The sequence below is a fragment of the Dermatophagoides farinae genome, chromosome 4 (genome assembly GCF_024713945.1).
Source record: "Dermatophagoides farinae isolate YC_2012a chromosome 4, ASM2471394v1, whole genome shotgun sequence".
NCBI lineage: Eukaryota > Metazoa > Arthropoda > Arachnida > Sarcoptiformes > Pyroglyphidae > Dermatophagoides > Dermatophagoides farinae.
The window spans coordinates 6,960,483-6,974,277 of record NC_134680.1 but is presented as its reverse complement, the minus strand read 5'-3'; the positions used below and the strand labels follow the sequence as shown (position 1 = coordinate 6,974,277).

The 13,795-nt window shown below is 31.5% G+C and overlaps 2 protein-coding genes across 3 annotated transcripts in view; both read right to left on the bottom strand.

The window, feature by feature from the left end:
- sns (nephrin adhesion molecule sticks and stones) overlaps nt 1–13,795 on the bottom strand; it is an 82,532-nt gene that overhangs the window by 2,957 nt on the left and 65,780 nt on the right. The window contains exons 16-20 of one of the 2 annotated variants that reach the window (XM_075730708.1): nt 13,298–13,419; nt 10,770–10,821; nt 3,212–3,528; nt 2,786–3,137; nt 721–1,058 (exon numbers count right to left, since the gene is read on the bottom strand). In XM_075730708.1, the coding sequence (XP_075586823.1) occupies nt 721–1,058; nt 2,786–3,137; nt 3,212–3,528; nt 10,770–10,821; nt 13,298–13,419 (1,181 nt within the window). The remainder of the gene's footprint in view (nt 1–720; nt 1,059–2,785; nt 3,138–3,211; nt 3,529–10,769; nt 10,822–13,297; nt 13,420–13,795) is intronic. The other variant, XM_075730707.1, reaches the window with a different exon arrangement.
- LOC124491105 (uncharacterized) lies at nt 8,228–9,432 on the bottom strand. Its single transcript, XM_047053715.2, has one exon. It carries the CDS (start codon nt 9,430–9,432, stop codon nt 8,266–8,268), a length of 1,167 nt encoding a protein of 388 aa, XP_046909671.2. The 3' UTR covers nt 8,228–8,265.

The window sequence follows — 13,795 nt, the reverse complement described above, 5'->3', positions numbered from 1 at the left end:
GTGTGGAATTTAAAAATTTTGTTTCCAAAATAATAAAAATGTATTGAAATCTGACATTCATATTTTTCATTATCATTTTTTTCATTTTCTACTTTCGCTTTCAATCAATTCAATTTTCTTTTTCTGCAAAATGATTCGAGAATTGAATCAATTTGCAGAGGGTGGTGGGGGAAAATTTAAAATTCTTTTTGTTTTCGATTCTATTGTGTTTCATTTGTCGCCCTTTTAGAATTCATTGAAAAATGGAAAAAATCAAAATTTCTATCGAATTTTTTTTGAATGATCGATTTCAATAATTTTCTATTCAATTCATTCTTTTTTTACTTTCACACACAGAATTATTTCAGTAAAGAAAAAGTTATCATTTTTTTTTTTTTTTTGCTTCATTCATTTTGCTGTGGCACACAAAAGATTTTTCTTTTCTTCACATTTTTCTGTGTTCGGTTATCAAAGCTTTTTGAATTTTTTTTTGTTTGCCGAGATATAATCCTCTCTGGAAATAATCCAAACACATACACTGTGAGCAATATCGTTTTTTGGGACGATGCTAAAACGCACACACACACAAAGAATTGAATTGTTCCGAAAAATTGAAAAGAAATTTTGACAATAGTGAATAATCAATTGATGATTGAAAGAATAAATGAATGAATCGATCAATCAATCCATCAATCAATTAAGAATCGGGAATTTGAAAGAAGCAAAAATAAACAAACATACCGAAATGAGCGTTCCATCAGGTCCCACTAGATGATATGTGGTGGTGGCAGTATTGGCCATTGTATGATCAATATGATGTGGATGACCACCACCAATAGTACCATAACCAGTGAGATCACTACTATTCAATTGAATTTGCATTGGTCCTTGTGATGTTTGTATCGTACCAATTGGACCATTAGCGGTAATTAATGTTGCTGTGCCATTATTATTGGCATGATGATGAGTATTGACAGCCATTGCAGCCTGTACAGCTTGATGATGTTGTTGTAGTGCATTAAGGTAATCTTCTTCGGCTGCAATTGCATTATAGAATGCTGCTGGAGCAATATCTGAACCTGAAATGGATTGCAAAAGTAATTCCACATAAATAATAATTAGAAGTCAATTTGAGAAATGTAAAGCGCATAAGTATAAAAAGATTGAAGATGAATAAATAGACAGGCAGCAGAAGCATACATCAGCAATTCAGTGAGTTGTTCTATATTTTGTTTGAATATTCTTAAATTGTTATTATTCTTAATTTGTTTGTGATGACGAGCATGACTATTATATTATATGGTGGAGAAAAGTCTTTTTGTTTTGTTTTGTTTTTTTTTCACGAGAAATAATAAAAAAAATAATAATTTAGTCATTGTCTCAGTATCTGGGACACATTCATTGTCTGTGTGTGTTTGTGTCTTGGGATTGCGAAGTAAACAACAACAACAACAACAACAACAGCAGTTAGTAAATTGTGAACGGAAATGCGAAAACAAAAGACTGGGAATTCTTTTTTTTGTGTCTCGAAAAAAAGAACAAAGACTTTTTTTTGGGTATAACAATGTTATATAAAGGCAAAATAACGATAAAAAAAACTTGATTCTTGACGATTCTTTAGTTTTGATTTTTTTTCTCGTTGTTGTTGCCTATCATCATTTGGAGACCTGTGTAGTTTTGCATTACGTATAAAAAACCGAAAAAAAACATTCTAAAGATTTTCAATAATTATCGATAACTACCACGATCATTTACTTGTGCATTCATTCATTCATTCGAGAATAGATAAGGCAATAGAGGAAAACGAATAAATTCGTAAATAACGCAAACAAACAAACACACAGACAGACGGACAGACAGACAGACAGAATTTAAAAAAAAAATTCATTCAACATGTAATTTGTTCTCAACAAGAGCGGGAGAAATCAATTGAAAAAAAGGAAAAGGAAAGTGGTTTGTTTCTCATGTATATTTACACCAGATCTATTTCCATCTTAAAAAATGATGAGTCCCATGGTTGAAATCAACTCTCGAAAAAATCTAATGAGAAAGCAAGCAAAGATTCTATGATTGAAACTCACACACACACACACACACACAAACACTTTCTATGATTATGATGATGATGGTGATGGAATTAATAACGCTTGAGAAAATGATAATGACACAAGTGATGAGAAAAAACAATAAAAAAGAATTGGATCCAATGTGCTTGTGGGTGTGGGCGTAATGCATGCATTTAGCAAAATAAATTGATGTGTGTGTGTGACCGTGCGAGAAATGTTTTCAGTGATAAAAACTAGAATTGAATTTGAACTGAACTGAACTGAATGAATGAATAAATGAATGGATTGTATAAATACATCTGACAGTAACATATTTTTTGCACGAAAAGAATGTGTGTGTTCATGGTGGTAAGAGAAAAAAAATACCAAGAAATGGAAATTGTCTAATTTGAATTTGTGTGTATGTGATGGGTAGTAAGTAGTAGTGAGATACCTCAAGAGAATCCAAAAAATCTATACACTGTGAATGCATTACTGACCTAGTTGTTGTTGTTGTTGTTGTTGCAGAGAAATTTTGACTATAAGAATTTTTTCGCTAGCAAACTAGAGTGATTGACTGAGCAAAAAACGAAAAATAAATTAAGCCTTAAAAAATCACCGAAAATAATAAATGCAATGCAATGCAACAACCAGAACTGAGAAAAGAAAACAGTGATAGTGTGTGAATGGAAAATTGAAAAAACGAGGGTTAATTGAAAATGGGAAAAACAAAAACAAAAAAAAATTTGAAAAATGGGTACCTAGTGATGAATAACGTAAATTTGTCGAATAATGTACAGGTATTGATGGCGGTCTTGATGGTGGCAAAGTATTGCTATTTGAATTGATTAAATGATGTTGCTGTTGTTGTTGTTGATGGTGAAAATTCGTATTAATTGCGCCATTATTTGATTCATCATTCAAATTCATCATCATCGGGTTATGATTAGGGTCGTCAATCAAATAGGTGCTCATACCTCCACCTCCTAAAGGGCCATTGCCGGTAATATGAATACCAGCACCAGATAAATGAAGATGATGAGGATGTGGCTGCAATAAATTTGCACCGAAATTCGGATCATCCAATGCCATAATGGAATTGGCAGAAATCTCCTGATAATCATTAGAAACGTTCGATAAATAATAATCAATTAATAATTAATACATCCATATCATTGCAATCATACCATTTCATATTCGGTTTGTCCAGAAAAACGATCATCACTTTTTTGGCTTATCAATTCATCTTCGCCGGGTGCTGGTGAACCACCGCCACTCAATGATGTTTCTGTTATGATACCATTGCCATTCTTAACACCATTCATATGTGAATGGCCAATATGATTATTATTTAGATGATGATGGTGATGATGATGATGATTTAAGTTCGATATTGTCGATGGTTTTATTGTACCATTTGTACCATTGGAATCATAAAGTTCTATTGTCGTTTTACTACTTGTAGTCGTTTTACTATCGGTACCACCAGAATATCCATCACTCTCTATTTAATTTTGAAATAAACATCAAATATCAAATATAGAAAACAGAACATGAACATAAACAGAAATAATAAATAAAGCTAATTAATAAAGTAAGGCACGTTTGGCTAAACATCATCATCATCATGATCATGATGCATACAGCAAAAACATTTAGACTCAGCGTTCATTCATTCATCACCCAAACTTTTATAAATGTTATAATCCAATGTTATAAACAACAACAACAACAACAGGAAAAAACAAACGAAACGAATGAAAATGAAAATATGAAATGTATAAATGATCCATGATTTAACGTGATCCAATGATTCAAACAAAACAAACCAACCATACACAACCAACGCCAGTCAGCAATGTTGGACAGCAAAAAAAAAACTAAGAATTATAACGCTGAATGAGTAGCCAATTTGGGCACAGACAACGAAGCTTTAATCTAATTTTTTACACGAACAAGACAGAAAAATTTCGGATAAGCAAGTAAATCATACTATGGTCATGATAATATACACATGATTTGTTCTAACGAGAGAAAGAAAAAAGGTAAATCTCGGGATTTAATTCTTTCATTTCACACATAATGATGATTGCTGACATATAAATAAAATAATCCATGGTGTCAAACAGACGAGTGTGGTGGTGTGATGATAATTTTTTTTTTGTTTTTTGTTTGACAAAAATGTATCTGACTTATTTAGTCATTTTTTTGAAAGTTTGTTTCCATTTGAAAATTGAAACAAAAAAAAATAATTCCAGTTAAAATACAGAATATTGTCAACCATCACATTCATGGACATAGGAAGAAAACTTTTTTCAGGAAAAAATACATCAAATGTGGCCAGGTCTTTGCCAGTTCAGTGTCGCAACATAATTTGCTATCAAAATGAAACTTGTAATAGAAAAAGTCAGTTTTTCCTGATTTTGTTGTTTGATTCTTTCGAATGAAAAAAAGTGTGTGAAACAAGAATGCAAATAGAATATAAAAAAATTCTGTGCTGTGATAATGAAAATTTGAATTACAATTTGCAAAAAAAGAAAAAATTACGTCATCATCAACATAAACAAACGGCCATCTTATCTTAGGGCCTATTTTATTCAATTTGAACAGCGAATCCAACATACACACATGGAAGATGATAAAAATATGGAAAATATTTCGCCAAGAAATATGTAAATTTTTCTTCCATCATCAGCATCTTCATATTTGGATAGTGAATATGATAGAAACAAAAAAAGTTACGTTTGGCCAAATCATCATCATCATCATGACGAAATCCGATTCTCAATGCATTCTCACACTTTGAATTTCATTTTCCTGAAACAACACAACACAAACTGAACGTTGTAAATATGAAGAATCCAAAGAAAAAAAATTGTTAAAGAAAATATTATGAATGACCTCGCACAAGAAAAAAAAGTCAAATGAATCAGAATCAATGACAAAAAAATGGCAAACTTTTTTCTCTCTTTATTCGGTGTATGTAACAAAAAAAAAACAAAACAAAACAAACACAAAGTAATGGCTTTCCATCATCACAGCTACAATCATGGGATATTTTAGTCCATTTTGGTCTATAATTCATTTTCTTTTTTTTTCTTTCTCACTCTCTTTACCAGGATTTAATTATTCATAAGAAAATATATGGTAATCATAATGATGATTTTTAGTAATAGCAAGCAAGAATGATTATGTTTAATCAGAACGAACATATATAAATACTAAGAAAACGTATTGTTTGAACTAATCAAATAACGAATATTCTAGAAATGCACGGCCGTTACACCTCCCCCTCAAGATCGGTGTGCCGGTCTTCCACGATTACGTATCGTATCCAGAGGAGTAGCAGAATCGCCATTAAACCTTTTAAGATGATTATGATGAATCCATCTGCTATTCCCGTTTTTATCAGCGATCTCATAATTCGTAACCGACCTATTCTTGATGACAAAAGGACCACGCCATTTTTTATTCAATTTTTTAGAAGAACCAACCGAATGATCCCATTGATGCCAAAGAACCAAATCTCCAGAAAATAAAGGTTCTAGCTTAATTTTGCGATCATAATAACATTTTTGTTTCATTTGAGCCGCTTCATTTTCCAAAATCCTTTTCCTAGCCAAATCAGAAACGTCCTCAAACTTATGACAAATATTATACTTTAAATCCAAAGGAATGGACATATCATGCCCAAACATAAGTTTGAATGGCGCAATTTTTGTAGAGTGATGAATTGAACCATTATAAGCAGAAACCAAAGAAGGTAGCTCCATATCCCAATTTTTCTTGTCCAAGACAGATGTTCTCAACATATCCTCAACTGTTCTGATGGCGCGTTCAACTAAACCATTCGATTGATGATGCCCCAAAGAAATTAATTCAATGTTGACATTATTAGCAGAACAAAATTCTTTAAATTTCCGACTTTCCAATTGAGGACCCCTGTCACACACAATTGACTTTGGCCAACCAAAAATTCCAAAAACGTGACGCAACCACGCAATTAACGAATCCGACTTCAAATCTCTTACAGCTTCAGCCAATAAAAATTTTGAGGCATAATCCTGGATTAAGATGACGAATTTATTTCCAGCTTCCGAAACTTGTAAAGGACCACAAAAATCCAAACCGACTTTGCACCAATTCAACGGCTCCAACACGCTGGGAACCATCGGCAGTTTCGTTTTTTCATCATCATTTTTGAAAAATTCACATCTACTGCAATTTTTGATGAACGCCTTCAGCTCTTTTCGCCAAAAAGGCCACCAGAATCTTCTCCTCAATTCTTCCTCATTCTTAAAAAGACCAAGATGACCATTCTCGTGAACCACCTTCAAAATATTTCTTCTTTCATTTTCATTTTTAACGTATAATCTTAATATTTCACGTTCTCTAGATTTATCAACAAAAAACCATCTACCATCTTTCTTGATAAAATTGGCTTTATCTTTTTCGATAACATCGTCCAATTCATCCTCAGCATCAGAAGACAAAAGATTCATCTGCAATCTGCTTAAAGCATCAGCTAATACATTATCAGAACCTTTGATGTAATCAATATTTTCAATCTGAAATTCTTGTAATTTAAGAACCATACGCCCCAATTTTGACGAACAGTCCCTCTTTGACAACAACCAACGTAAAGGACGATGATCAGATTCAATACGAAACGGCTTTCCCAAAAGAAATAGACGCCAATGCTTTAACGCCTCGATGATAGCCGTTGCTTCTTTTTCATATGTAGAATATCTACACTGGGTTTGGTTGAAATTTCGAGAAAAGAAATCAACCGGCATTTTTTCTCCATCGATGATCTGAGATAAAGTACCCCCGAAAGATCTATCGGAAGCATCAGTAGTGACGATAAAAGGAATATTCGGATCCGGAATTTTGACAGAAGGATCCTTTTCAATAATTTTTTTGATATCCATAAAAGATTTCTCTTGTTCCTCTTTCCAAACAAATTTTCTTTGATTAGAACATTCATATAACGGAAGAGCCAATTTAGAAAAATTTTCAATTAAATCTCTGTAATAATTTGCTAAACAAACAAACGTCTTAGCTTCTTGTTGATTAGACGGACGAGGAAACTTGAGAATTTTTTCTTTATTAACACTTATAATCGATCTTTTTCCACTATCAATCTTGAAACCAAGATATTCTATCACCGACTTTCCAAATTCACATTTTTCTTTATTCAAACGAAGCTTTTCTTTACGAAGAATATTGAACACTTGCTTTAAATGATTCTCATGTTGCTTTTTATTTTCACTGAAGACAATTATATCATCTAAATAACATTCAACAAATTCTAGATGACCGAGAATCATTTCCATCATTCTTTGAAACGTTTGCGGAGCGGAAACTAACCCAAACGGCATCCTTTCAAATTCATATAACTTATTTTCAAAAGCAAAAGCTGTATACTTTCTTGAATCTTTGTCCATCATAACATTGTAATACCCTTTCTTGAGATCAAGCTTTGAAAATATCGTAGCCTTCGAAACTTTGATGATTATGTCATTAATTCTTGGCATAGGAAACGCGTCATGTCTTGTGATCTTATTCAAATCTCTATAATCTATTGCCATTCTGACGGTACCATCTTTCTTTTTAATAGGAACTATTCTTGACCTAAATTCACTTGTTGATTCTTTAATAACCTTCATCTCTTTTAATTCTTTGATATGCTCTTTTAATTGAACTTTCCAGTGAATCGGAATTTGTTGAATCTTGTGTCTGATAACTTTATCTGACGTAAGACTTATACTATGAAATATTCTTTCATTCTTTCCAATTCCTTCAAAAAGATCGGAAAATTGATCAACAATTTTTGACCAATTTTCGTTTTCCAAGCTTTGAATCTCATTTGAAGAAGATTTATATTCATTGAAAATCACAACATCATTCATATAAACACGAAGATCTTTTCTTTGTTCCAAACCAAAAGACTTGATGCAATTCAAACCAAGAATAACCGAATGCTTCAGATTCTCTAGAATCTCAAAAGAAATTTCTTTGCAGATTCCATTAATTGACACTGGAATGATAGCCCTCCCGAAAGATTTTGTCTTGACACAATTTGCTAGAGATATACTTTTATCAGATTCTTGAACATTTGCCTTTATAAAATTGCATAACTTTAAAGAAATTGCAGAAATAGTCGCTCCTGTGTCATACAAAGCCAATAAATCTTTCTCATATAATTTAATTTTGATTTTTATTAAATTTTCGGGAGGGCTTAACAGTTTAAAATCTCGGAATCACAAGTGTCAATCGAAGCTTGTTCCAAATTGTTAACATTTCCTTTTTTATCTTTCTCCTTTTTACAAATAACTGAAGCATGATCACCTTTGCAAAAAGAACACTTAAACTTGGATTTACAATCTTTAACATTATGACCGGGCTTCAAACATCTTAAACATAATTTCTTTTTAAAAACAGCTTCTTTTCTTGACTCCACAGAACCATTGCGACACTTGAAGGTTTGATGATTCTTTAAATTGCAGATTTCACATTTCACAGAAGAATTGAAAGAATCTTTAGAAAAATTGATTCTTGAATCTTGGAATAATTTCCACTCTCTTTCTATTCGAACTTTCTCTCTGAGAAGCTTTAAAATATTTTGCACAGATTGATCTTCCTCTCTCTTGATTTCATTAGCCGTAGCCAAAGGAATAGCTGACCAAATTTTCTTCCGGAAAACATATTCTCTAACATCGAAAGAGATATCAGCATTTAGAGCCTGAATGAACAACTTGTCAATTTTTTCAATAATTAGCCAAGTCGGACCACTTTTTACATTCAATTTTTCTACTTGAGAAAGAATTTCGCTTTCTTTGATTTCCTCACTTCCAAATTTATTGTTCAAGAAATCAATTAACCAATTAAAATTTAACTCATTCGGTTCCAAGGAAATTCCATTTTTCAATCTTTCTGGCAAGGCACTTAGCAACAACAAAAATTTTTCTTTAATATTAAAATTATTCAGTTGAGACATTTCTTGAAAGAGACTTAGGAAAGACAACCAGTCTTTTTTAAAACCAGAAAATTGTAACTTTAACTTTGGAATCTTTACTTTGGACTCATCTTTGGCAGAAGAAATAAATTCCAACAACTTTTTCATTTTCAAAGTATACTCCGATATTTTGATATTTACTTCCAAATCTTCTTCATCGAATTCGTCATTGAAATAGTTTTCATGTTCAATCGCCAGTTTTTCAGCCAATTTCTCAATTTTATCGATAGTTTCATGATCCAAAATCAGTTGATTTAATTCAAATCGATTAAATAAACACGAAATCTGGCGACGTAACAATTTTAAATTGGCAGGATTCATAACTTCTGACACCAGAAGAATTTTTAGTAATAGCAAGCAAGAATGATTATGTTTAATCAGAACGAACATATATAAATACTAAGAAAACGTATTGTTTGAACTAATCAAATAACGAATATTCTAGAAATGCACGGCCGTTACAATAGTCTTCATCATCATCATCATCAACTTTGTTGTTTATTTGACTCGTTGGACCATTGAAAATCAATGAAATCTAAGAGGCAAGTCATTAGAATGTGATACAGAGTTAGTTAAATCAAAAAAAAAAAAACGAACGATTTTGGACCTTTTCTGTGAATGATGGATGATTATAATTGCAGCTATTTCTCGGCCGAAACATACGGAAAATAATACTTTTTGTTCTTAGAATCACAACTATTTCAGGTTGTTCTTTGACCTCTGTAAGAGGATGAAGAATTTCAAGAAAAAAATTCAAACATTCTGTCACAATTCAAATTCATTGGAAATTTTTGTTTTACAGCAGGCCATTCACACTTTGAATGATTCCATCTTGTATTCGGATGGATGGATGGATGGATGAAATTTATTCATTCATTCAGATTGAATTCAGTTTTGTTGCTTTTTTCTTTGGTTTGTTGTTGTTGATGATGGTGACTGATTTAAAAATGAGCTTGACTAATCTTTGATTTCTAAGTGTTCGTCTTATTCTTATTCATCTTCTTATTCAATCATGATGATGTTCAACATTCGGCCATCCATTTATTTATTTATCTTTTTTTTGTATTCAACTTTGAATCACACATACAGTTCTCTACATATCTTGAAACTAGATTTATTTTTGGGTCTAACTTTCGCGGAAAAAACTTTTCGATTCAAAGAATTGACATTGCTAAAGGACAAACACAAAAGACACACAAAGAATAAAAAAAAAATATGGTCAACATCAAGATTGTCCACAGTGACAGTGAAATTCTCAATGCAAAAAATAACATTTAAAATTCCAAATGAACAAAACAGAAAAGAAAAAACAACTAATCTTTAGATGTAAATGAAATAAATGTGAAATTAATCTCAAAGTCTTGTTTGGATTTTGGAATTTCGTTTTTATTGAATGAATGGCCAGTCATTCCATTCTCACACAAACATTGAGACATTTATTCAAATTTAAACGTAAATGATATGGAATAGTCTGGCCAACAAAAAGTCGATATCGTTGTCAAATAATGAATGAATGAAAAGTATCCAACATACGGAAATAGTTTAATACGACATCAATTTAAAATAATGGCCGCTGGATTAAACACACAATTGCAATTGAGAAGCAAACACTTATTGAAAGACTAATATTGCTAATATGCGATTGAAAGTTGAGTAATTTTACTTGAATACTAAAATTTGGTTTGTGTTTCAGAACAAACAAACGAAAAAACCAATGTAAAACTTACCTTCTTCATAACGTTTGCGTCTTTTTCGTGCTCGTAAATAGAAAACGACAACCTATACGAGAAGAAAAAAAACATATTTATTCAATAAATCAATTTCAAAAAAGAATGAGAAAAAAACAATAAAAATACAACAGGAAGAAATGGGAAATTGGACTGAAATGAGAAAAACAAAAATGGTAGCACGTGAGTTAATCCTTTTCTGGAAATGGTTAGTTTCCATCGTGGTGGTGGTAAACCTGGATTCTCTGGATCCGATGGAAGTGAACTGAACCATCATTTCAGTTCAAATTGGAATCCATTTATTTATTTCGATTTTTCTCATATAATAAACTTGCATGCTACCCAACTACACATTTGGTATGGAGAATGTTTTTATGAGATTTTTTTTCCATTTTCAATATGTTTTCCGAAAAAAAATGTGGCACCCTTTACTGGTTTTTTGGGGTATTTTTATGAGAGTTGTTCATGATCGGTCATATAATAATAATGTTCTTAGTATCGATGTAAGTTTGGTGCTATAGTAAGACATCATCGTTGTACACCACAAACAAAAACGACAACTAGAACAAATCTGAATGTGTGGAAAATGGGAGCCAATTTTCAAACAGCAAGCAAAGAAGAGAAAAGGAATAATACAGCAAAGATTAGGGGAAAACGAGGGAAATATTCTGGCATGAATTTTTTTGAAAAAAGTTTTTTTTCTTATTTTTTTCAGTTTTATTGTTGTTATTTTGGATTTTTCACAAGAAACAAAATAAAACGAAAAAAAGAAGCTAAAGAAAAATGAAAAAATGCTGCAAAGTGAAAGAGAGAGAGAGAGAAAACAATTTTCCACAAGAAAGCAACATTTTTTTCAACAAAATCGGCACACATGAATGTAATAGAACTGCTATGAAGTATTCCATTTTCATTTTCTTTGACGACAAATCTTAAAAAAAAAAAAAATTCACTCAGTCACATGATCACAATTCTTGATTGAACGAAAACGTTGTTGTTGTTGGTATTTTCATTATGATGATGATGAAAATAAATAGAAAAAAAGCAAAAAGTGGAAAATGAAGAAAATTGAAAGAAACTAACGTTTTACAATAAGAAAAAAATTGAACCATTTTTCTCATTCTTTCAATATAAATACGAGTGTAGTAAGTGTTAAGTGGTTTCAAAGAGAAATCATACACAAACACAAACACCGCATTCAGGATGAAAAACATTTTCATTTTTTTCAACCATTTCATCCATAACTGGATAACTGGGAATTGACCAGAGACTCTAGAGTGAGAGTGATAGCACAAAAACAATTTAAGCCAATTTTTATACAAGACAACAACATCACGCAGAAAAAAACAAACTTTGGCCCAATCATCATGATGATAATGGGTAAACTGTATTTTTTCTTTGGATCGACGACATTGAAAGTCAACATAAAATACTAAACTACGAAAGAATCTGGAATATGTGTACCATGTAGATGATGATGATGATGATGAAAAGCCAATATCGATCCACAAACAACAACAACAACAACAACATTGACTTACTTAAACATCAAATTCATTGACAATCAATTCACATCATCATCATCATCATCATTAAATTGATATTGTACGGCTTTCGTATACATGGACGTCGATAGAAGAAAATGAATAAAGCAAAGCAAAAGAAAAAAAAAATGGATGTCTTTATGTTTCAGGATGAACAATAATATCCATGTGTGTGTGTGTGTGTGTTTTCAATCAAACAGATTGAAAACTGTATTCATGTTTTCTTTCTTTTCTTTTCTTCTTTTATTTGGATTTTGACGGGTCGATGTTTGACTATCAATATGTTGTGCTATAGATGGATGCTAGGGCCATTGTCTGTCTGTCTCTCTGTGTGTGTGTGTGTTGTGAATGTTTTCATGATTCGATTATCGAGGTTTTTTGTTCTTGTTGTTGTTGTTGAAGAAAACATTCACATAGTGTGTGTGTGTATGTTCAATCACTATTGAATATTAGACTTGCCGATAGTGTAGTGAAGTGAGAAACTTTTCTCTTCTTCTTCCGAACAAGTATATCTTGTGAATCTGAAATAAATAAATAAATAAAAAAACTAGAGTAGAAAATCTCGAAAACAACAACAACAAAACTATGCGAGATAAATAAAAAAAACTTTGGAAATGGCCCTCTCAGAATGTGGTTCTACAATTTTTTCCGAAAATAGCCGGGAATATAATAAACATTCAAAGTCATTGAGAAACGGTCCTAAAGGAGATAAATTATGTGTATCATCATCATCATCATCATTTTGATGTTTTTCTATGCTCGATCACTATTTATTCATAAAGAATACTTTTTTGCATTTATGACATTCATTCACTTTATGGACAAAAAATATTTTTTCTCAACAACAACAAGAAAAATCACCCGGCTGTTGAAACGAACGAATACAGACGATAAATTCCGAAGCAAATGATGAAAATTGAAGAAAAAAAAACAAAAAATGTCGACAGAATATTTTCAAAAAAAAAAAAAAAAATGGAGAATACTTACAAAATTGAACAACAACAATGCAAAACATACGACACAAATGATAACGAATAATCGTGGTATATCAAAACCAGTTTCGGCCAAAACTTTCGATATAATCTTTTCAGTTTCGGTTATTCCACTTTCTGTCATATCGTAGCCATCATCATCATTGAGTTGATTGTTGTTTATTCGTTTTGGTCGATCCGGGAACATAACAGAAACAGAACGAAAAAAAATATGACATATTAATATTGTTATTAGAATGGATATTATTTACACACACAAAAAATCACTAGCAAAATGCCGAATGGTCCAAAATAAGTGTGTATGTGTGTGTGTGTGTTTTGAAAAATGACATCAACAATGTCGACGCCTAATATAAAATTCAAATTCGATGCGAAAACCAAATATTCTATCCAATACATTTAATATTTTTGATCTAAAACTCGATAATAATAATAACAGGAAGTTTCCATTTTTTTATTTATTTTTCTATAAGGCTAACAATCCTTTTTTTGA